Source organism: Dipodomys ordii, unplaced genomic scaffold (assembly GCF_000151885.1).
Source record: "Dipodomys ordii isolate 6190 unplaced genomic scaffold, Dord_2.0 Scaffold79, whole genome shotgun sequence".
In the NCBI taxonomy this organism is placed as follows: domain Eukaryota; kingdom Metazoa; phylum Chordata; class Mammalia; order Rodentia; family Heteromyidae; genus Dipodomys; species Dipodomys ordii.
The window spans coordinates 4,868,546-4,892,136 of record NW_012267295.1 but is presented as its reverse complement, the minus strand read 5'-3'; the positions used below and the strand labels follow the sequence as shown (position 1 = coordinate 4,892,136).

Sequence of the window (23,591 nt, the reverse complement as noted above, 5' to 3'; positions counted from 1 at the left end):
AGGCCTGCGCAGAGGTGACCCTGCCATCTGTACTTCGGTGGAGCTCTGAGCATTACACTGAAGACCCCTGCCACCCCAAGGAAGCAGGGATAGACAGTGACGACAGAAAAGTTTGGCTTTTAGGTTCACAGTCATAATCTGGCTGAAAGATCTGGAATCATTTGGGAGAAGAAAAATTAGGCATTATCAGAGAGGAAGAGAGAGGTCCCTTATACCACCCATCAAAGACTAGTGACACAGCCCAGAGACAACAATAAGGAAGGGGATTCTATGCTGGGACCAAGGTGGAGGGTGTGTCTAGGGGCCAGCAGTGCTGTGGCTTAGATAAGGCCACAGGGTGCCCTTTCCCCTGGGCATGTGTGCTGGAAGCCTGGTCCTCAGCATGGCGTAGTTGGAGGGGTGGGACCTTTAAGAGGTGGAGCCTAGTGGGGGGTCAGAAGAATGGCCCCTCCCATGCCCTGGCTTCACTTAGAATGGATCATGAAGAGTGGGGGGAGGGGGAGGGGAGGGGACTCTTATTTGTCACACTGCCACCCAGGGCATCTCTCTTGACCTCTCTGCTGCTCCAAAGAGGGCCTCACCAGCTCACATCCGACAGCAAACTCTCATGGACCTGCATGAGCTCCTCCAACTTCTTCTCCAGCTCCAGAGCCTGCCGCCGCAGCTCTTCTGCAGACTCTGTCTTCGCCCCCAGGTGCAAATGCGTGGACTCATTCACAAGGTTGACGACATCCATCAGAAGGAAGATACCTGCAGTGGCCGCACCCATTATCCGGGCTCCTTTGGTCATTGCCAGGGCGGTGCCTCCAAAGGCTTTCTGCACCTTCCTAGTGTTTCTGGCTGAGATGGTCCCCGCGGTCATGAGACGCTTGGCACTGGCCGCTAAGCGAGGGTTGGCTTTGGCCAGCCTTATGGCTTCGATGTTCTTCTGAAGGCGTGGCAGGTCTTGGAAGCATTTCTTGGTTATGGAAATAACTCTGGGCTTAACCTCAGCAAGAACATCATTAGACACCTTCTCCATGTCCATTTTGGTGGACAGCAGAGAACTGGCTTCTGCTTCAGCTGACCGCTTGGTTGATGTATCCACAAGGCTCGTGGCAACACTCGTCACAGTGGCTGCGGTTCCCAGCCCCATCCCAGTGGCAGAGAGCACCAGACTGACCCCTGCCGTCACAGGGGCAAGAGCCAAGCCAAGGATGGTCAGCACCCCAGAGACCACGCCTGTGGAGCCGGCCACTACGTGGGAGATGGTGCAGTCCCTGTGCACCTTGTCAACCTTGTCAGCAAGGGCGCGGAGCTTTTTTATGCGCTCTTCAAGCTCCTCTTTAACCCGGGGAAATTCATCCAAAAACCTCTTCCTATCCTGCAGATCCTGGAGCTCATCTTCCTCCTCCACGTCTTCTGTGAGCATCTTCAGAGTGGCACGAAGCTCATCAGCTTCCTCCCTGTAACATTAAAGAGCAAATTTTTTCAGTTTGCTTCTTGGCACAAAGGGACCTGTAATCTCTATCCTGCCCAAATCACAGAGCTGCTACCAGAAATCAGATGTAGAAGGATTTTACAGAGGTACAGAGTAGTTCTTCCCATGGTGACCATGTTTAGTACTTCACAGAGGGCCTCTGGTCCTCAGTCAATAAGAGAACAGTGAGGAAAAGTCATCTTCAGGTGTTCCTTAGTGATTAAAAAGTTATTTTTGAAGCCAGGCACTGGTGGCTCACACCTGTCATCCTAGCTACACAGGAGACTGAGATTTGAGGATCACAGTTTAAAGCCAGCTAAGGCAGAAAAGTCCCTGTGAGACTTTTATCTCCATTTAACCACTCAAAAAACCAGAAATGGTAGCCTGCTAGCCTTGAGTAAAAGATCTCAGGGAAAGAGCCCAGGCCCTGAGTTTAAGCCCCAGGACCAACAAAAAAAGGAAAGTATTTTTTGATTGGGATCTCTGTAGAGGAACAAAGAGATAGAGAATTCTCAGGGGCAGGAACAACAAAAACAACAACCCTCCGTGACTGCCTGCCCTCACCAGCCTGTTGGACATCTTACCTGGTGCCAGTTTTGCCTTTGCACACATAAAGACCCTGTGTACAAAGACCTCAAGAAATTTCTTAAGAAGGGACATCCTCACCCCTCCCTGGACTGCCTGAGAAACAGCCCTGTCATGAGAAAACCCAGGGGACTGGGAATCCATCCTGTGGCTCCCCATGGAGGTCACCTGGACAACTTAGCCTTGGTCACAACTGCCTCCCACGCGTCATCATCCATCAGCAGGAGCTGCAGTTCCTCCCTGCTCACTGTGTCCTGGAGATACTCAATGACCAGCTCAGTGAAGGTTTGGTTCTCTAGTTGGTTGGAAAGAAAAAGAATAAGGTTAGAGGTCAGCGAGGTGGAGCTTGAATGGTATCAAGAACAAAGGAGTTGAGGATCATGTTGTTGAGCATCTGTCACTTTGGATGGACCCCAGTGTTATGGACTGAATCACGGCCCCCAAATACACGTGTAAAAGCCCTAACCTCCTGTGACTGTGTTTGGAGACAGCTTCTTTAAGAAAGTGAAATAAATAAGACTAAATGAGGCCATGCATGTCATCCTTAGGACTTCTCACCTATTAAGAAGATGAAGAGGGGCTAGGAATGTGGCTTAGTGGTAGAGCGCTTGCCTAGCATGCATAAAGCCCTGGGTTTGATTCCTCAGTACCACATACATAGAAAAAGCTAGAAATGGTGCTGTGGCTCATGTGGTAGAGTGCTAGCCTTGAGCAAAAACTAGCTCAGGAACAGTGCTCAGCCCCTGAGTTCAATCCCCAGAACTGGCAAAAATAAATAAAATAAAATAAAAATAAATTTAAGAAAGATGAAACACCAAATATCTGTGTCTCTGTCCGCCCCCCTCCCCCCCTGCCCCCGTCTCTCCATGTACAGGGGAAAGGCCATGTGCCCACATGCAGTGAGGAGCTCTCTCCACACGCCGGGAACACAGTCTTCATCAGAACCAACCTTGCCACTCAGGCTGTGGCATTGACTTGCAGAGCTGTAAGGAAAAAAAGGATATTTGTTTAAGCCACTGTACTGTGGCATTTATGATAGCAGTATGCGATTAGCAATACAAAACAGAAAGAATATGGTGCTTTGCAGATATAAATAGATCTTTGTCAACTCATAGCAGTCAGAAAGTGAGCCTTTATGCCCCAGCGAAGTGGGAAATTTTCAATGATGGTTTCCATCTACCATGTGCCTATTGGATGGGAAACACTGTATATCTGTGCCTGCCAATGGGACTTTCAACCCATCAGCAGTTTAGCGGTCAACCTTGTTTTTTTTCAATTTTGGTTGGGCTGAGAAACACCTAGGAGGTTTAATAAAGTACCACCCTGGACTGGGAGGTTGGGGTGTTCCTGAGAGGTTTAGATCACAAGGGTTCTGACCCAATAAATGGATTCATTGGTGAATTCAAAATTGGAACAGACTATTGAGAGGTGATGCAATTTGGAAGGTCCAGCCTGGTTGGAGGAAGTAGGTCACTGGGTTTGTCCCCAGAGGCTCCATCTTGCCCTCGCCCCTTCCTGTTACTGCTCAGCTCTGCTTCCTGTCCACCACGATACAAGCTGCCTCTCCATACCTTCCCAGCATGATGGAATGCAACTTCTCACACTGTGAACAAAGTAAATCTTTCTTCCCTTAGGTTGTCAAGTATTTGCTCAAGTATGATAATAGTAACACAAAATGAGCTTCACCTCAGTGAAGCTTCATTAGGAGCAAATCCAGTATTCCAAAAAGGAAATGGAATTGACAATCATCAAATGACTTAAACACAGGAAAGGTAAACATTGCTTTGGGAATTTTTATACATGCACATATTTATATACAAATATACGTGTGTTGGGGCTGGGAAGTTGGCTCAGTGATAGAGTGCTTGCCTGGGTTTGATTCCTCAGCACCACATAAGCAGAAAAAAGCCAGAAGTGGCGCTGTGGCTCAAGTGGTAGATCGCTAGCCTTAAGCTGAAGAGCTGAGGGACAGCACCCAGGCCCAGAGTTCAGACCCTACGACTGGACCCAAAAAACAAAAAAATAAAAATATACGTGTGTTTACATATCCATATATTGTGTGTAGATAGATAGATAGAAAGATAGAAAGAAAGAAAGAAAGAAAGATAGATAGATAGATAGATAGATAGATAGATAGATAGATAGATAGATAGATAGGTAGGTAGGTAGGTAGGTAGGTAGATAGATAGGTAAATAGATAGATAGGTAGATAGGTAGATAGATAGATAGATAGATAGATAGATAGATAGATAGATAGATAGATAGATAGATAGATAGATAGATAGATAGATAGATAGATAGATAGATAGATAGATAGATAGATAGGTAGGTAGGTAGGTAGGTAGATAGATAGGTAAATAGATAGATAGGTAGATAGATAGATAGATAGATAGATAGATAGATAGATAGATAGATAGATAGATAGATAGATAGATAGATAGAGATATCACCATTTGCTCTCCAGGCCAGATCCTGGGAAGAATTGACTTGGCTGCAAGGCAATTGGGGGAGGAAAAAAACAGAGCCCTAAGGAAGCAGGACTGGTGGAAGATAGCACGTATCCAGTGGGTGGGGGTTGTTCCTGGGAGGAGGGCTGTTTTCTTGTGTGTCACCTTCATGTTACGTGTAAGTTCTCATGTTACATTGTCAGGTCACAGAGATAGGGGCAGAGAAGCTCGCACTGGGGGTCTAATCCAATGGCATTCAAGATACTCTTCTTCTAAGCCATTCAAAGATGCTGGGCACAGACCTGGCGGTACAGCACCCTCATGAGAGCCACTCAGGGTTGCCTCAGGAAGAAAGGAGGTGGGAGGAGAGGGGAAGCAGGCAAGGTGCTTTTGACCTTTTGTCTCTTCATTTGCTACCTCCTGTCTTCTCTCCCCTGCTCTGCTTCCCTGCTGTTCTCCACATTCTCAAGGCTCTCCTGGTCCCCGCTAAGGAGGAATACTACAGTTGAGGCTAGCCCTTGCGCCACGCCTCACTCCAGGCCAGGGCCAGGGAGGAGGGCCCCACAGGCCCACAGGTTGGAAGATCGATACGGTCCCTCTTAGGGCTCCTCCTCGCTGCCCACCCACTGCTCTACAGCCTCAGTTTGGAGGTGACAAACTTGAGGCCCCACATGTAGGCCTCAAGCAGAAACCAGACAGAAAGGACCAAGAGTGGTCACCTGGGGAGGCCATGCCGTCCTCTAGTCCAAGGCAGCAGCAATGATATCTCTGCGATGTTTTCGTTCCAGGTCATCTATATCGTCCGGGCTACAGGAGGAGAGAAAAACGCAGTGTGGATGGACTGGGGCAGCTCCAGCCAAGGTAGCAGGAGGGGCCAGGTCCCCCTCGCTTCCCTCCAGGGTGCCAGGGCCAAGCCTCCCTGTCCCTCTTCCCCTGTGCTCCGTGGCTATGGATAGAAAGTTAGTCATCTTGTTCCAGCTCCCTCTGCCCTGAGCACAGCCAAGGCAGAGGCCTCCTGTCAATGGATGAGGACACAGCCATGGAGAAAGACAGAATCTGCACAGAAGGAAGCGTGGAGGAATGGCCAGCAGACACCCGGGGCAGGGAACATGCATGGGAAGCCATGACAGTAGCTAGCATGGACTGGGTGTGGCTGTCACACAGGCCTCTTTCTTGCCCCACCTGAGGTGACCACACAGACAGAGATGAGGACCTGGGGTTCCTTGCAGTGTGGAGGGAAGGAGCACAATGCCTCCCCTCCCCCACCCCCGGCCGGGTGCACAAGGCTGAACCCGCACCCGGTAGCTCTGACACAAGTCCTGTGTTGTGCAGCCTGTGCTCTGGCCTCTTCAGTGTAGATCTAGGTGGGCGTGTTTTGCATGTGTGTTTAAGTTCCTAGGGGAGGCACCTGACTTCTCCAGGGTGCTGAGATAGGGCTTGGCCCAAGTCCTTCTGACTCAAGTACTGTAGGCTTGATGATTGCCTTCTGTTTTGCTCCCTTAAATAGACAAAACTATTCACTCATGTACATGAGTCTATAATGAAGGACTCATCTTGTTCTGCATCAGTGTCCCGTACTTGGTGCTCAGGTCCTTGAGTTGGCAGATTGACTGGTTGTCCCTGTGGTTTCCATGAGTGCCCTCCCCCCTCCCCCCCCATCCATTCTTCAGGAGGATCTTTTATCTTACCAGGGCCTGAAGTCCCACAGACTGTGTTCCCATCCCTGCTCTGGGCTGCCCAGGCCTCTCTGCTGCCCTCCCCTAACTGCTGGACCTTAGGCTGTTTCCGCTATTTACAATGTACAACATACATGTTTCTTACATAAACCTGAGCCTATACTTGAGATTGTTTTTTAAAAAAAATTATAGAAGTAAAATGACTGTTTAAGAGGTATCCACATTAATTTTTTTTACTCACAGAATAGAGGTGCACACCTGTAATCCAGATATTTGGGGTGGGGGGCAGGGGGAGGCCTAGAATATGGAGGATCATAGTTCAAAGTCTCCCTGGGGAAAAAAAAAGCTAGTAAAATCCTATGTCAGCCAACAAGGACAGTATAGTAGCATGACACTAGAATCCCAGTTACTCAAGAAATATAGGTAAGAGCACCATCACCTAAGACTGGTACTAAGGGAAAACTATGAAACCCTATCTGAAAAAATAACTAAGGCAAAAAGAAAGCCAGGGACCTGGCTCAAGTGGTAGGACATATGTCTAGCAAGTACAAAGTCTTGAGTTTGCAATAATATGCAAAGAGAAGAACTGAGAAAAAGTACACAAATGATAACAATAGCCAGACACCAGTGGCTCAACCTGCAATTTTAGCTATTCCAGAAGCTGAGATCTGAGGATCGAGGTTCAAAGCCCGCTGGGGCAGGAAAGTACATGAGACTCTTACCTCCAATAAACTATTTTTTAAAAACCAACAACACCTGGAAGTGGTGTAGCTCAAGTAGTAGAGCACTAGTCTTCAGCCAAAAACAACTAAGGGACAGCGCCCAAACTCTGAGTTCAAGCTCCAGGATCAGCACACATGTGTGTGTGTGAGTACATGCGCACGTACACACACACACACACACACACACACACCGTCAATAACATCTGAAAAGGTAGTTGTGATGTAAAAAATAGCTATTCTCATTGGGTTTGATAAATGCCAATAATTTTCAGAAGCATGTGTGTGTGTGTGTGTGTGTGTGTATGTGCACGCACACACTTCCTTTTATTCAGATGCCTGTTAGCATATCACCCCCAGACAAAGTTGCCTTGAAATCATATCACCCCCAGACAAAGTTGCCTTGAAATCCCAATGAGAGAGAACAGGGCCACTTCCTGATGGCTTCTAAGTACACGTGACAACAGGTCTCTATACCACCCACAAAATACCAACCATTCCTTTGAGTGTGGATTGAATGTGCCACCCAAATTGATATGTGGCATTTGGGGTGGTGACTTTAAGATAGAATTAAGGTTAGATGAGGTCATGGGAGGGCCCTCCTTGATGGAACTTTATAAGAAGAGGAATAGAAACCAAAGCTAGCTGCTTGCTGTGTCTTGCCATGTGATGTCCTTTGCTATGTTTTGATGCCTGCCAGAGGCCCAGGCAGCTGCCTGTGCTATGCTTTTAGACTATAAACCTTGCTTGGCACCAGTGGCTCACATCTGTAATCCTAGCTATTCAGAGGCTAAGATCTGAGGATCATGGTTCAAAGCGAGCCTGGGCAGGAAAGTGCCATGCCACCTCCTGCGGAGTCTGCGTGAGAGATCGCGCCAGGTAAAGCATAAGCTTCGAGGAAGCATGCCTGCAGGAAGGGGGTGTTGCTTCAAGGCTTCCTATACACTTGGCTGCACCTTTACTGCCTCTATCTTTATTCATATTGTTCTCTTCTTGGTCCATGGCAAAGGCACAATGTTCCTTTCCAGTCCAGTAACTAAGCCTTCTTCTAGTAACAAAGAACAAAAACAAAGACTGGATGTATACAAAGTTCCTGAAACAATGTTGCCTGACATAGCTCTGCCACCAGATGCCCCTCCATTTTTGAAAGCAATTATGAGACTTACTCATAGTAAACATAAAGGTTTAAAATTTCTAGATATGTTACAACAGGCAGGATTAATGATTCAAACTAAACCAGAAGGAGTTATCCCAGAAGCACAGAGAGTTCTAGGAAAAGGGACTTGGAAATCTATGGAGAAAATAGAAAGGGTACAATATAAGTACAGTCCTGTCTTAGGTTTGTTAATTTTTAAACATAAAAGGCTGAGTAGATGACGCATTGCATTAAACAATGTGCTAGACTTGCTTTGCACCATTTAGCTTAAACAGTTGGTGGGATGGTCATCAGTTTCCATGTAACCCATTAATGTGTTGCTTTTCTTAGATATTGATTACATGCTCAAATAAACAAAGAATCTATGTCACAATCGCATACTGTATAAAAACGTTAATTCTCCTCAATAAAGATACACCCAGCTGCAACTCCTTTGAGTCTGTGTCTGTTTGTCATTTGGCTGACTCCTTGCCTACCTATTCCGAGATCCCTGTCCTGTCGGTCCCAGTGCTCTGGCTGAGCTGGTCCAGCGCAGGTGACACCCAACGTAGAGCCCGAAAGCACACTCAGCTTGAAGCTGTACAGACAATTCTCGGGAAGGTAAGCTATCTCTTCTCTTTCTCTCATTATTTTCGGGCAAAGGATAGGACCTCATCAGAGCACTTCAGGCTCCTTGATAAAGGCTGATCAGGATAAGACGACAAGCAGGTATTTAAAATCATGGGGCATTCTCAGTCAAGAAATAAGGAATTATTTCTCTCTGTGTTAAAACACATGTTGGAAAGTAGAGGTAATCATGTTTCTAAGAAAGCTCTTGTGGAGTTTTATGAGTTTGTTTTAAGGGTTTCGCCCTGGTTTCCTAAGGAGGGAAGCTTATCTCTGCAAGACTGGAAGAAAGTTTGCATGGAAATAAGAAGGTATTATAAAAAAAACATGGCCCCGAGGAAGTCCCCCCACCTGCTTTTTCAGTCTGGGTACAAGTAAGGGACCTGCTTACAGATAAGACCGAGATGGAATTCTTAGCTGAACAAGCGCCATCTGAAAATAATGATGAGAATGTCCCTTTAACATCTGGTAAAGGGAAAAATGACAGAAAATATAATACTATAAATAAGGATGAGGTAGGAAGTCATGTCAATCTGTTAGAAGCTTTACCTGAAGATGATTGGTATGAAGATAAAGATACTTGTTGGAAAACATATGAGGGGCAAATTGATTATGATGAAGAAGAAGAGGATTGTTCTAGGAAAAATAAAATAAAAAGAGGTCCTATGGTATTCCCTTCTGCTCCTCCAGTTCCTCCTTCCTTTGATAAGGAAATAAAAAGGAGAGCTCACCCCAGAGCTTTAGCTCCAGGATTTATGGGAGCAATACCAGAGGCCTGTCAGCAAGGCGATTCCTCTTTTTGCTTGCCAGTAGTTTTGTAGGATGATGGTCCTCCTGATTGGGAGCCTCTTCCGCTAAAGACTCTTGAGGAGCTTCAAACAGCTGTCAGGACTATGGGGCCATCTTCTCCTTATACTCTTCACATTTTAGACATGGTAGGAAGCATGTGGTTAACGCCTTATGATTGGTTCCAAACTACAAAATCTGTCCTCAGTCCAGGACAACATAGTTTGTGGAAAACTGATTATGAGGATGGAGCTAGAGAATTAGTACAAAAATCAGTTGTTAAAAGGAGAGGCACTAAACCAACCATGGGCATGTTGAAGGGAAGAGGTGAATATATTACTCACTCTAGTCAAACAGATATACCTAAAGAAATGCTTATGGAAATATCAAAATTAGCAGTAGCAGCCTGGAAAAGGTTACCACCAGCTGAAGGCAAAACCACAGTTTTAGCTGGTATTCAGCAAAAGCTAGATGAGCCATATGAAGAATTTGTGGCTAGATTAGAAGAGGCCTTGCAGAGAATGCTTTCCCCTCTCTGAAGGAACAGAGCTATTACTCAAACAATTGGCATGGGAAAATGCAAACTCACTATGTAAATAACTCATAAGACCCATAAGAAAGAGGGGATCATTGCAAGATTATGTTAAAGCATGCATAGATGCCTCACCAGCAGTCATTCAAGGAATAAAATATGCTGCAGCAATGAAAGGAGAACTATTCAGTGCTTATGTACAAAAATTACATAAGACACGACCCCAGGCCGGAAATGGGGTCTGTTTCTCATGTGGCCAGTCAGGACACATGAGTAAAGATTGTCAACAAAAGCAAAATAAACTTAGTAACAGTAAGAAAGGTAAAGCGCCTGGACTTTGTCCACGATGTAAGCAAGGCAATCATTGGAAAAATGAATGTAGATCAAAATATCATAAGGATGGAACTCCCCTAGAAGCAGAAGAAAAGGAGACAAAGAATGAGAAAGGGGGCGTTCCCTCAGCTCTGTAAAGGAAAGAGGGGAAATACCTACTGTTACACAAAAATCCCCTAAGGGATCTGTTCCATTAAACCCCTTGGCTCCTTCATTTACAGTATGGGATTTGCCAAGAGCTACTCCAAGAAGTGTAGGGTTAGATCTGGCAGCAAAAGGAGATTACATTATCTCTATCATGGATGGTGTTCAGCTAATAGACACTCAAGTTTATGGTCCTGTAATTGAAGGAACAGTGGGCTTGATAATTGGTAGAAGCTCAAAGCATAAGAAAAACTTTGAAGTATTACCGGGAGTAGTTGATGCAGATTATCAAGGGGAAATTAAACTAATGGTAAGGTCTTTAAAAGAAAACATACAAATACACAAAGATCAAAGAATAGCTCAAATCTTTTTTGTTGTTGTTGTTGTTGGTTGTGGGGCTTGGGCACTGTCTTTATGCTCTTCAGCTCAAGGCTAGTGCTCTACCACTTGAGCCACAACACCACTTCTGGTATTCTAGGAGTTTATTGGAGATAAGAATCTCACGAACTTTCCTGCCCGGGCTGGCTTTGAACCTCGATCCTCAGATCTCAGCCTCTTGAGTAGCTAGGATTACAGGCGTGAGCCACCGGCGCCTGGCTAGAATAGCTCAAATCTTAATTTTAAATTATGTCCATCTTCCAAATCAAATCCCAAAACAAGATTGAGGCACAGGAGGTTTCGGTTCCACAGAAACTGTGGCCTGGGTACAATCTATTTCCAAAGATCGATCCATGAAAATCATAAAAGTGGATGGAAAGCCTATTAAAGGTCTCTTGGCTACAGGGGCAGACCAAACATGTATTGCAGGAAAAGACTGGCCCTCAAACTGGCCAATTATGAAGACAGAATCTACATTAATGGGATTGGGTATGGCTAACAATGTTGCTCAAAGTTCAAAAATTTTAAAGTGGGAATGTGAAAATAGACTTGGAAACTTTCAACCTTATATCTTCTTCGCCCTTCACATTATGGGGCATAGACATTATGCAAAACATGGAACTAAAATTAGTTGCTTCAGATTCCTTTAGTGTACAAAATTTTTCATAGGGGCCGCTGATGAGAAGTTTGCTGATACAATATCGAAAAATGATCAGCCTGTGTGGGTTGATCAGTGGCCCCTAACTCAAGAGAAAATACAGGCTGTAGAACAACTGGTAAATGAGCAATTACAGAAAGGACATTTAGAGGAATCCAAGAGCCCTTGGAATACTCCAATTTTTGTAATTAAAAAGCAATCTGGGAAATGGAGGTTGTTACAAGACCTCAGACCATGCATGACGTGGGGGCTCATCAGCCAGGACTTCCATCTCCTGTGGCTGTTCCTAAAGGACATTATATAATAGTCATTGATTTGCAGGATTGCTTTTTTACAGTAAAATTGGAGCCTAATAATTCTCAAAGATTTGCATTTAGTGTGCCCTCATGTAATTTGAAAAGGCCCTGGCAGAGATATCAGTGGAAGGTCTTGCCACAAGGCATGAAAAATTCTTCTATATTGTGTCAAAAATTTGTGCATAAAGCTTTACAAAAAACTAGAGAAGAGTTTTCTAATGCCTATATTATTCATTATATGGATGATATATTAATAGCTGCTGAAAGTAAACATTTAACAGAACAAATTTTAAAACATATGATTGAACAATTAACCAACTTTGGTTTGCTTACTGCTCCAGATAAAATTCAACATAATAAACCTTTAAATTATTTAGGAAAAATAATACCTGATGATTACATCATGTCACAAAAAATGAGTATTAGGCTAGATAAATTAAAAACATTAAATGATTTTCAAAAATTACTAGGAAATATAAATTGGGTTAGAGCCTACTTAAAGATTACCACAGGAGAATTACACCCATTGTTGGAAGCCTAAAAGGGGATTTTAATCCTAAATCTAAGAGACAATTAACTCCAATCACGTCAGAAAAAATTTCATTGGTAGAAAATAAATTACAACAAGCTAAGATAATATAGCTAGATTATAATAAAGAATGGGATTTTGTAATATTAAAGACATCTTACACTCCTACTGGATGTTTGTGGCAAGATGGAGTTCTGGAATGGCTTCACTTGCCTCACACTCAAACAAGAATGGTAGCTTCTTACGTATATTTGTGCAGTCAACTCATTGTCAAGGCTAGGAGTAGGACCCGAGAGTTATTTGGGAAAGAAATGCACAATATAATTATACTTTATAATAAACAACAATTAGAAATATTATTACAGAATGATGATAATTGGGGATTAGCATTATTAAATTATACAGGACAAATAAAATTTCATGTTCCTCAACATCCTTTATTAAAATTTGTGAAAGGGTTAAAAATCATTTTTCCATTAGTGGTAAACACAACGCCTTTAGAAGGAGCTCTAACAGTTTTTACTGATGGGCCCTCAAAAGGAACTTCGATGGCATACATTCCAGACCATCCCCCTATTATCAAAAGGGCATCGGACATATCGGCGCAACAGGCGGAAATTATTGTTGTAATTTTAGCTTTAATCACATTTCCCCAGCAGCTTAACATTTACACAGACTCTAAGTATGTGGTTAACTTATTTCCTGCCATAGAGACAGCTCTTTTATCAGGACAATCAAAAATTATAGACTTGTTACAACAGTTACAAAAATTAATTCAACTTAGAAAAGAAAAATTACTTATTGGACACATAAGAGGACATACAAATTTACCAGGTCCTCTTTCATTTGGAAATATGATGGCTAATTTATTAACTAGAGAAACCATCATCTGTAATGTGTTAGAAGTAGCACGAAAGAGTCATGCAATGCATCATCAAAATGCATTAGCTTTAAGAAGAATGTTTAGCTTAACTAGTGAACAGGCTAGACAAATTGTAAAAAATTGTGATTATTGTCCAGATGTTTACCATCCATTAAAATTAGGAGTTAATCCTCGAGGGCTTAAACCTCAGGTTCTCTGGCAAATGGACGTTACTCACATCCCAGAATTTGGAAAATTGTCTTATGTAGATGTCATAATAGACAGCTTTTCTCATGTAATGCACACCTCAGCTCGAACAGGAGAAGCTGTAAAAGATGTAATTCAACATCTTGTAGCTTGTTTTCAAGTTATGGGGCTTCCCAAAAAATTAAAAACTGATAATGGACCTGCTTACACATCTCAAGCCTTTAAAAGATTTTGTGTAATGTGGAATGTAGAACATGTGACAGGAATTCCTTATAACCCCCAAGGTCAAGCAATAATTGAAAGAAGTCATCAAGTACTAAAAATTCAATTACAGAGACAAAAAGAAAATAATCAATATTACTCCCCCCCATCAAGCATTACAACATGCGTTATTTGTAATTAATCACCTTAATACTAATGAACAAAATCTTACACCTATGCAAAAACATTGGGGTGAAATTGGATTAAAAGTTCAGCCAAAAGTTAAATGGAAAGATTTGCTCACAGGCACCTGGAAAGGGCCTGATATATTAATCGCCTTGGGAAGAGGGTATGCATGTGTATTCCCACAGGATGTCGAGTCACCCATCTGGATTCCCCACCTACTCGTGCGCCCCTACAATAAATAATAACAAAAACCCAGAAAAGAAAGCAGAAGATGCAGATGAAGAAAGCGATGCAAAAGCTAATTGTCTTACTTCTTCTCTGGATAAAACATATCCTGTAATTTTTATTTTAAAAAGACCTTCTTGTGTAATGTTACCTGTAGATCTACAAAATGACCCTTGCTTTGAAAATTCTGCTTTACAAATGCTGAAAACTCTGGATATTATGTTGCGGCCAAAACACTTTGTTGCGGCCTTGATTTTAGGAATAAGTGGTTTAATAACAATTAATTGCCTCTTTAGTGATTGCTACAGCAGCCTTAGTAAATGAAGTAAACACTACTCATTTTGTTAATGATTTAAGCAAAAATGTTTCATTAGCCCTAGCAGAACAACAAATTATAGATAAAAAGTTAGAAATTCGGGCTGGGAAGGTGGCTCAGTGGTAGAGCCCATGCCTTGCATGCCTGAGGCCCTGGGTTCGATTCCTCAGCACCACATAAGCAAAAAGAAAAAAGCCGGAAGTGACACTGTGGCTCAAGTGGTAGAGCGCTCGCCTTGAGCTGAAGAGCTGAGGGACAGCACCCAGGCCCAGAGTTCAGGCCCCACGACTGGACCCAAAAAAAAAAAAAAAGTTAGAAATTAAAGTAAATGCTCTAGAGGAAGTGGTTCTGGCTATAGGTCAGGAAGTTCAAAACTTAAAAACACAACTCTCAGTTAAATGTCATGCTAATTTTAAATATATTTGTGTTACTCCTTTAAAATATAACTCTTCTTGGGCTGGGAAGGTGGCTCAGTGGTAGAGCGCTTGCCTTGCATGTATGAGGCCCTGGGTTCAATTCCTCAGCACCACATAAGCAGAAAAAGCCAGAAGTGGTGTTGTAGCCCCACGACCGACCAAAAAATAAATAAAAAAATAAAATAAAATAAAAAAGCTTAAGATATTCCATAATTACCTCTCTTGTATTAAAAAATATATATAACTCTTCTTTTAATTGGAATGCCACCAAAAATCATTTGTTAGGAGTTTGGAGAGATAATGATATCTCTCATGATATGGAAGCCTTACAGGACAAAATTACAGCAGTTAGTAAAGCTCATTTAGATGTAGAATATTTACAATCCTTGGCAGAGTCACTTAAGCATAACTTGGAGGCCCTCAATCCTCTGGATTGGATTCATGTAATACTTATAATCGCCATGTTGGATCAATTCTCCTAATTCTTATTCTTTTTTTCTTTTTTCTTTTCTTTTCTTTTTTTTTTGGTCGGGTCGTGGGGCCTGAACTCTGGGCCTGGGCGCTGTCCCTCAGCTCTTCAGCTCAAGGCGAGCGCTCTACCACTTGAGCTACAACGCCACTTCCCCTAATTCTTATTCTTATATTTCCGGTCATTTTCTGACTGATCTTCAGATCTGTCTCTTCTGTGTGCCAAGACATTCACAAGCTTCAATTAAAAAATAAAAAAAGGAAGAATGCCACATCTGTGTGAGAGATTGCGCCAGGCAAAGCAAAAGCTTCAAGGAAGCATGCCTGCAGGAAGGGGGTATTGCTTCACGGCTTCCTATATACTTGGCTGCACCTTTACTGCCTCTATCTTTATCCTTATTGTTCTCTTCTTGGCTGTACATTCATTGCCTTTATTCTTGTTCTGGCTATTCTTCTATTGATCCGCGAACAGGGCACGTTGTTCCTTTCCAGTCTAATAGCGACAGCTTCTCTGAATAATAAAGACTAGGACCAAAGATTAGATGTGGACAATGCCCCAATCACTATATCACCTGATGTGTCGCTGCCTCCAGAAGCTCCTGCAACTTCACGAGCAGTTTTGTGGCTCACTCATAGTAAATACAGAAATTTGAAATTTCCAGATATGTTGCAACAGGCAGAATTAATGATTTAAACTAAACCAGAAGGAGTTATCCCAGAAGCACAGAGAGTTCTAGAAAAAGGGACCCCTGATAATAAAAGGAAAAGAAAGATTTCCCCCAACAGTTATGACTAAGTTTGGTCCAGCTTCCGTTATAGGGAATAGATGGTAGTTTCCCACAAAATATAAAGTTAGTGACATCACATTTCCTGAACCGACCGATGAACTATTGCCTTATACAGGAGTTTATAAAGAAGGAAATAGATGGATTAATGTAAAAGGAAAAAGAGTATCTTGGTACTCATTAGATTTTATGCAAAGAGTAGGTAGATATAGACCATTGTGGTGTTTATTATCAAAACAACAACAAGATAGTTTAAAATAACAATCAGAAATTCATGTGAAAAAATATTGGGAGTGGTTTTTAGGATGGTTTCAAAGGGACTTAAAATTTATGAAAAAAAAATAGAAAGAGTACAATATAAGTACAGCCCTGTCTTAGGTTTGCTAATTATTCAACATAAAAGGCTGAATAGATGATGCATTGTATTAAACAACGTGCTAGACTTGTCTCGTACCACTTAGCTTAAATAATTGGTGGGATAGTCATCAATTTCCATGTAACCCATTAATGCTTTGCTTTTCTTAAAAATTGATCACATGCTTAAATAAAGAATATGTCGCAATCACAGATTATATAAAAATGTTAATTCTCCTCAATGAAGATACATCCAGATGCAACTCTTTTGAGTCTGTGTCTGTTGGTCACTTGGCCGACTCTTTGCCCACCTATCCCGAGATCCCTGTCCCGTCGGTCCCAGTGCTCTGACCGAGCTGGTCCATGAGGAAAGTCCATGAGATTCTAATCTCCATTAAGCCACCAGAAAACCTGAAGGGGCTCTGTGGCTCAAATAGTAGAGACACTCACCTTGAACTGAAGAGTTCAAGGATAGCACCCAAGCCCAGAGTTAAAACCTCATGACCAACAACAACAACAACAACAAAAAACACATACACAAAACTTTATTCTTTCTTTATAAATGACCTGCCCTTGGATATTTTATTCGAATCACAGAAATGGAGACACCTTGTCTTGGCTACAAAGAATGAGTGCTGATTCTTTACCAAGCCCAGCTCTACCCCCATTCTGATCTTTTTTATCTTTAAGTAGGATTGATAGAAATATTCACGGGTAGAATTTATTATCTACAATACAGAACCCTTCTAAATCACACAACTACACCTTCATCCTATAAACGATTCTTTCTAGCACCCTCCCACGAGGGCCCTGGAGCCGCACAATGCACCTTCTTCCTCCTTAAGAATAAGCAACTCGACTGGTTCCACTGAGAATTCTGAAGATGCCTGGCTGGGTAGAGGTGCACACAGCTGCTGTCATGTGGGGAAGAAGGGACGAACCCAGGCAGCTGTGAGATGTCCCTGAAAGTCCCCAGGAGGGGACTGCTGGGCTCCCAGCAGGCTCCTTTATGGTCATTCCTGGGCAGATCCATGTCCAGCTCCCTGACCATACAGCAAAGCATAGTGGTGTCCAGTGCCCCAGTGTCTTAACCATTCACCTCCCCTTTCTCTATAGCTGCCTCCTGTCTTAGGCTTCGAATACCCAAGTAGCTAGTTCTGGAGCCTGGTCTTCACCAGTAAGCACTGCTACAGGGCTTCAGGGGACAGGGGAGGCAGGGGAGCTGGCTATCCACCCTTTTGCTTCCTGCTTCAAAGGCTGCAGGAAATGCATTTTGAAATCACGAGACATTAGGACTATGAGCCAACCCAGACAACTGGAAGGGTGGGAAGGCAGAAAGAGCAGGGGTCTTGGATGAAATCACTTTCATAAATGGGTCTGCACCCTAGGTCTCATTCTTCCTGGTCACCCTAGTTCTTCCTCTGACTCTGCCCAGGCCCTGACACAGAGCGAGCCCTCCCTTACATCCCTACCTCATTTCCCCCAAAATTTGTTGGTGAAAAAGCAAATAGGTGCTGAAAGAATGGATGGTACCTGATCTGCCCTGCTTCTGACCAATCACCAAGCCCGGAGGGGAGCTCCACCTTCTCCTAGGCCGGCCCCAGCTCTCCAAATGTGGAAGCAGAGATTCTTGGCAAGGCCTCTCCCTCCCTGTGGATATAGGACTTCTTCCTTGAGCAGAGAAGGGAAGGGTTCAGACAGCATGAACAATGTCTCTGACTTCCACAGTCAAGTTCAAGTCCCTTGCCCAGCACCCAAGCTGATTGTCACTGCAGCCTAATACTGCTGCCCATTCCTAACCAGGACAGTTTGGCCCTCCCAGCACAATCAGACATTGGTCTGAGGAATCAAGAACTACTCACACCCTCCCCTGGCCAAAGACATAGCCCAACGTCACGCTTACTGCCAGCTCAGTCATCCCATTTGGTTTGTTTTCTGTTGGAGGAACAACCAATAGGACCAAGGCTGCCCTATCACCTTAATGACTGCTGATTCATGTGCTTCAGACAATTCTGCCAGATAGCTGGGCATTTCCATTCTTTTCCTCCTAGCTCCTTCCTGCAGCCCTGAGAAGATATCTAAAACCATAGGATCCAGCTACAGTCTGATGAACTGCAGGGCTTGAACTAGGCTCTCTGAAAAACCCCTCCTTCAGGTTTACCAGGGCCAGGGCACAAACCTGTCCCTTGTGGCCTCATCCTCCTTGTGCTCCTAACGCTGTCTGGGGCCTCTTGGGGGTAGTGGGGAAACTGGAATCACCGCTCTGGCTGCTGCAAGAAACGCAAACTTTTCCTTTTTACAAAAATGCATGTTAAGGGGGGAGGGGGGAGGCTGGGAAGGGATGTGAAAGGTAAACAAAAGGAGGAGGCTGCAATGCTTGGTAAGAAATGTACACATTATCCTGCCCATGTAATTGTAACCCCTCTGTACAGTATGTTCACAAATAAAATAATATAATAATAAAAAAATGCATGTTAAGAACTAGCAGGTTGGCCAGACTTAAAATGATCACGAAGGGCCAGCAGTGGCTAGCACTCCAGCTCTGCAGCCTATCAGGGTGCAAAGGTTCCAGAAGTCTAGAAAATACTCAGCAATGCCAGCCAGCTTGTCAACATGGCCCAGGTGTGGCCCAACAACTCCCCCGAAGTCTCCAGTCCATAGATAACCAAGCAAAAGTCTGCAAGGAAAAGCAGTATGTAAGGTGAGAATTCAGGACAGAGTTGCTTTTGACCCCAAAAAGTGGGGAAGGACTGGCATCCAACCATAAAGGAACACACAGGAAACGAGAATCTGGAGTGCCTGGGCACAGCGCACTGCCCTTCAACACAAGGAGGAGAAGCAGCCTGCGGGAAGCCTGGGGAGGCCTGGGGGACATGACAGAGGCACGCTTGGATTCCTGGAGCCCTGTCTGTAGCAGGAGTGTGTGTATATGTACATGTGCATCTGCGTGTCCTGTGGCATATATATATATATAAGGTTAAAACATTCCCAAGTGGCCATCATTTAATGTAATTATTTACCAGTTGGCACAAAATATCAGTACCCTTGGAACTTGGCAAGCCGGGACCTCCTTCTCCCCATAAAGCCTTACCAGGACCTGAGAAACAACCCCCACCTTCCAGTTCCCCCACTTCCCAAGGCCTGATCCCCCCTACTGCTTCTCCACACACACCCCCAACAGACCCCAGAAATGAGCAACAGCTGCCCAGGGGCCCCACAGGCTCCTAACTCCATCTGTGAGGTGCAGAATCCCAGGTTCAGAGAGGGGACATGATCTGCACAGCACCCCTCAGTTCCGCTCCGCTCCACTAAAATGGATGCAATAGTGATCCCAATGATCCAGAAGCTCCAGACACAGATTTCCACCCCACACCTCACATACAGTTTGGCCTTTTGAGCTTAAGATTGCAAACAAAGGTAGTGCCAGACACACTGTCCTGAAATGTGTCCTTCTTTGTCCTCAGACCAGGTCACCTTCCCATCTGGGCCTACAGGATAGCCCCTGTCTTGTTCCTTCATCTCCCATAGGCTCAGCAGACGCCAGAGGTGGACAGGGGGCTCAGGTCTGCCCACTATCTGCTGAGATCCTAGGACACCAGCAGCTCACCCCCTTCCTAAGGCCTTGGTTTTTCCACAGGGCCTGGCACCAAGCAGGTGCTCAGCCTGGTTGGATGAGAACCTCTGGGTTCCTTAGCTCTTTTTTTGGGGGGGTGAGAGGGGGGGCGTCCAGTCGTTGGGCCTGAATTCTGGGCCTGGGCGCTGTCCCTCAGCTCTTCAGCTCAAGGCTAGCGCTCTACCACTTGAGACACAGCACCACTTCTGGCTTTTTTTCTTTTTGCTTATGTGGTGCTGAGGAATCGAACCCAGGGCCTCAGGCATGCAAGGCAAGCGCTCTACCACTGAGCCACCTTCCCAGCCCTCCTTAGATCTTAAAAGTACTACTTTGCCCCGATCAGGACTCAGCAGCAGCACCAGGCCAAAGGACTGTTGGGTTCTAGGGCTTGTGCCTTCCCTCACATCCTTCATTCCCCCATGGTGGGACAGCAACCTCCCCCGCTTCCTCTGGGGTCACCTGGCCCTGCCCCTGAGCTGCTTCCTGGGGCCTTCTGTGACCCAGTTTCCCTTGCCTTTCTAGGTACAGAGGGAAGACCTGAGAAGACATCTGGAACAGGAAGACAGAAATAAGAAACCAACCTGGGTGCAATTCAGGCCTGTTTTTGCTGATTGCCTAATCTCTCTAAGCTCTTCCATAAAATGGGACAATGACCCTTCTCTTCTAGAAGCCTTAAGAGACTGAAGAGACGGGTGAGTTACACCATCCCCAACTTACCACCGGATCTTTCCCAAGCTGAGTGTGGATGTGACTTGCCGTCCTAGGCTGTGTGCAGCCAGTCCTCCGCTGTGCGCCTGAGTTAGGACCAAAGGCCTCCTCCAGGTCAGCGATGCTCAGGAACTGGAAATCGAAAGCCTGAGTACTGAGTACTAAGGAAACCAGCACAACAAATAGTAGTGTTAATTGGCTCCACCCTCAGCCCCCGCCCTCCTCCCTAATCAGGTAGGACCTTGACCTGACATTTCAGGTGCTTCAGCCCAACCCATGTGGGTTGGGAGATGTCTGATCTTGCACCCACCAACAGACCACGGGGCCCTCTACAGATCACTCCCACAGCTCCTAGACTTGAAGCCCCTGTCACCCTTCCCCTGGGGAAAATCTACTTCACCCACCTCCCCACCAGCAGCAGCAGCCCAGTCTCCCATAGCCTGGGTGCATACTTCAGGTTCATGATGGTGCTGTGGATGAATGTTCTACCATGCAGCCTGAAACTTCCTCTCAGAAGCCCTCCATGGCACCTCCAGGGAAGGGGACAAAGTCTACTACAGGCTTCAGTGCCATGGTGATAAGTCACATAGCTGAATTGCCGTCCACCTACAGCACAGAAAGGGCTCCAAGTGGGACTGGACCCCAGAAACCCAGGTGTCCCTTCCAAGAGGACAGATGTGCAGAGGGCTTCATGGGCACCACCTGGTTTTTGAGGTAGGGACAGTGGGTGACCACACAGTGCCCACATGCTACAATCTGCAATGCACATACACTTCTCCATTTCTTGGGGTTGTATAATCAATCACTTCCTAAAGATCCAAATACATTTCCTGGTTCACAAACTCATATCAAATAGGGCACACACTGGTGGAATGTGAGCAATGATTTTTCAGTTGGAGAAACTGAGGAGAGAGGAGAGTCAGGAGACTCAAACCAGTTTGCCCTGCTGACATTCGACACCAAAGAGGAAAGCTCTTGGTTTAGTCTTGTTCCTGATTTCTTTTGTACACTCCCTTCCTCCTAATTCTTCCCTCTTTTGGCTGGTCAATCTGAACACTTACAGTGTGACGCAGAACCATCAATGTGACCCTGCCTGCCAGGATGAGGACCTGGTGTTCAGAAAGCAGAATCACTGGAAGAGGAGCTCTGAGACACCTGACCACAGTCCACAGTCTCAGGGCGCATCAGCCAGGATGGGGCTGTAGACTCCACACAAGGGAGGGCAGTAGAGGTCGGTGACTCCAGGAATGCCAGCAGAGACCATCCTTCCAGAGGGCCTACAGATCAGCTATAGAGCAGCTCAGCTCACCATGCAACGCCACAGAAAAGGCACCCAGCATGTCTGCAGCTCCATAGTGGATCTTGACCAAAGTCTTCTGATCCATGGGCCATATTGGTTTCCTGACTAGGGGATCCTAATCCATGGAAAAGCAGCTCTGGAACTGCTTTGGAAGGTTCTAGAGGAGAGCAGCAGCACCTGGTGGAAGGCAGAGGCTCAGCATCCTTCTCCTCCTGGCCCTTTCCCCTCCTACCCTGCTTCTCCCTCTTCTTTTCCACACCTGACCAAGTCCCTTAGGACTGACTCTCAGGGATGACAAGGAGGAGACCAGCATCTACTCAAAGATTGCACGACCCACACAGACCCACTCAGATTCACCTTCTCGGTCAAACAGTGACAGCTGAAGATGATCACCGCTGTGAACGTAAGGGGTCCCATCCTGCTGGTCCAGCATGGTCTGTTTGATGGTGTGTTGTTCATCTACAGAGAACTGGAAAAATAAGCAGGGAAAACAAGGCAGGCTCTTGGGCAATCACAGAAGTTATGATGAAGATGGCCACAGTTAGCTGGGTGCCGGTGGCTCACACTTGTAATACTAACTACTCAGAAAGCTGAAATCTGAGGATTGTGGTTCAAAGCCAGCCCGGGCAGGAAAAGTCCATGAAAATCTTATTTCCAATAAAGCACCAGAAAACTGGAAGTGGCACTGTGGCTCAAGTGGTAGAGCACTAGCCTTGAGCTGAAGAGCTGAGAGACAGAGCCTAGGCCCAGAGTTCAAGCCCCATGACCGACCACTAGGCCACAGTTGCTGGGTCTTGATGGCTCACACCTGTAATACTAGTTACTCAGGAGGCTGAGAGCTGAGGATCATGGTTTCAAGCCAGCCTGCACAGTTAAGCCTGTAGAGACTTTTATATCCAATTAAGCTTCAAAAAAACAAAAGTCAAAAGTGGAGCTATGGCTCAGTGGTCCAGTGTTCATGGACAGTGACTAGGCTCTGAGTTCAAGCCTGAGGGACTAGAACAAAGAAGAAGAAAAGATGGCCAAAGTCAGGTTAAGCTTCATCTAAACCCTGACACATAGCTATGTTGATTTGCTCAGCTGGGCACCATGTACCCCACTTGCCTTCCTTGTGAATCCTCTCCCAGTGTGTAATGATTGGGTGGGTCGTCCATCACCTTCCTGTCTCCCCGTCATTTTCCTCAGACTCTAGCACCTTCAGGCCACCCTGGGGAACTGGTCAATACACCATTTATGACCTCCAGAGGCACTAGCAACCGAAGGCATCCATCTCTGGGAGGAAAGGAGACAGCAGGTCATCCATGAGCAGGATGTCATTAAGGCCTGTGACCGTTCATCTGAGTTGTCATCTTGACTGGTTGGAGATGCACCTGGAGACTTGGTAAGAGTAATTATGTGTGTGCCTCACAGAGTTTTACCAGAGATGACTGGCATTTCGGTCAGTGAACTGAGGGAGAAGGTGCACACTAACTGAGGGTAGCACTATCTAAGAGGGCAGGAGTGAAAGAACAAAAAGCAGACAGGTTAAGTCCCAGGTAACTGGGGTTACCTGGACAACTTAGCCTCAACCATGAACACCTCTCATGCTGCACATCCTCTGGGCTCAGGCTGTCCATGATATGCACAATGTCACACTCAGTGAGTCT

At 45.1% G+C, this 23,591-nt stretch overlaps 1 protein-coding gene across 1 annotated transcript; it reads right to left on the bottom strand.

The window, feature by feature from the left end:
* Positions 1-558: 558 nt before the first annotated feature.
* Positions 559-22,030, bottom strand: LOC105992013 (apolipoprotein L2-like). Its single transcript, XM_013024809.1, has 3 exons — positions 21,955-22,030; positions 2,213-2,339; positions 559-1,445 (listed from the first exon to the last, which is right to left on the bottom strand). Exons 1-3 carry the CDS (start codon positions 22,028-22,030, stop codon positions 578-580), a joined length of 1,071 nt encoding a protein of 356 aa, XP_012880263.1. The 3' UTR covers positions 559-577.
* Positions 22,031-23,591: the final 1,561 nt, after the last annotated feature.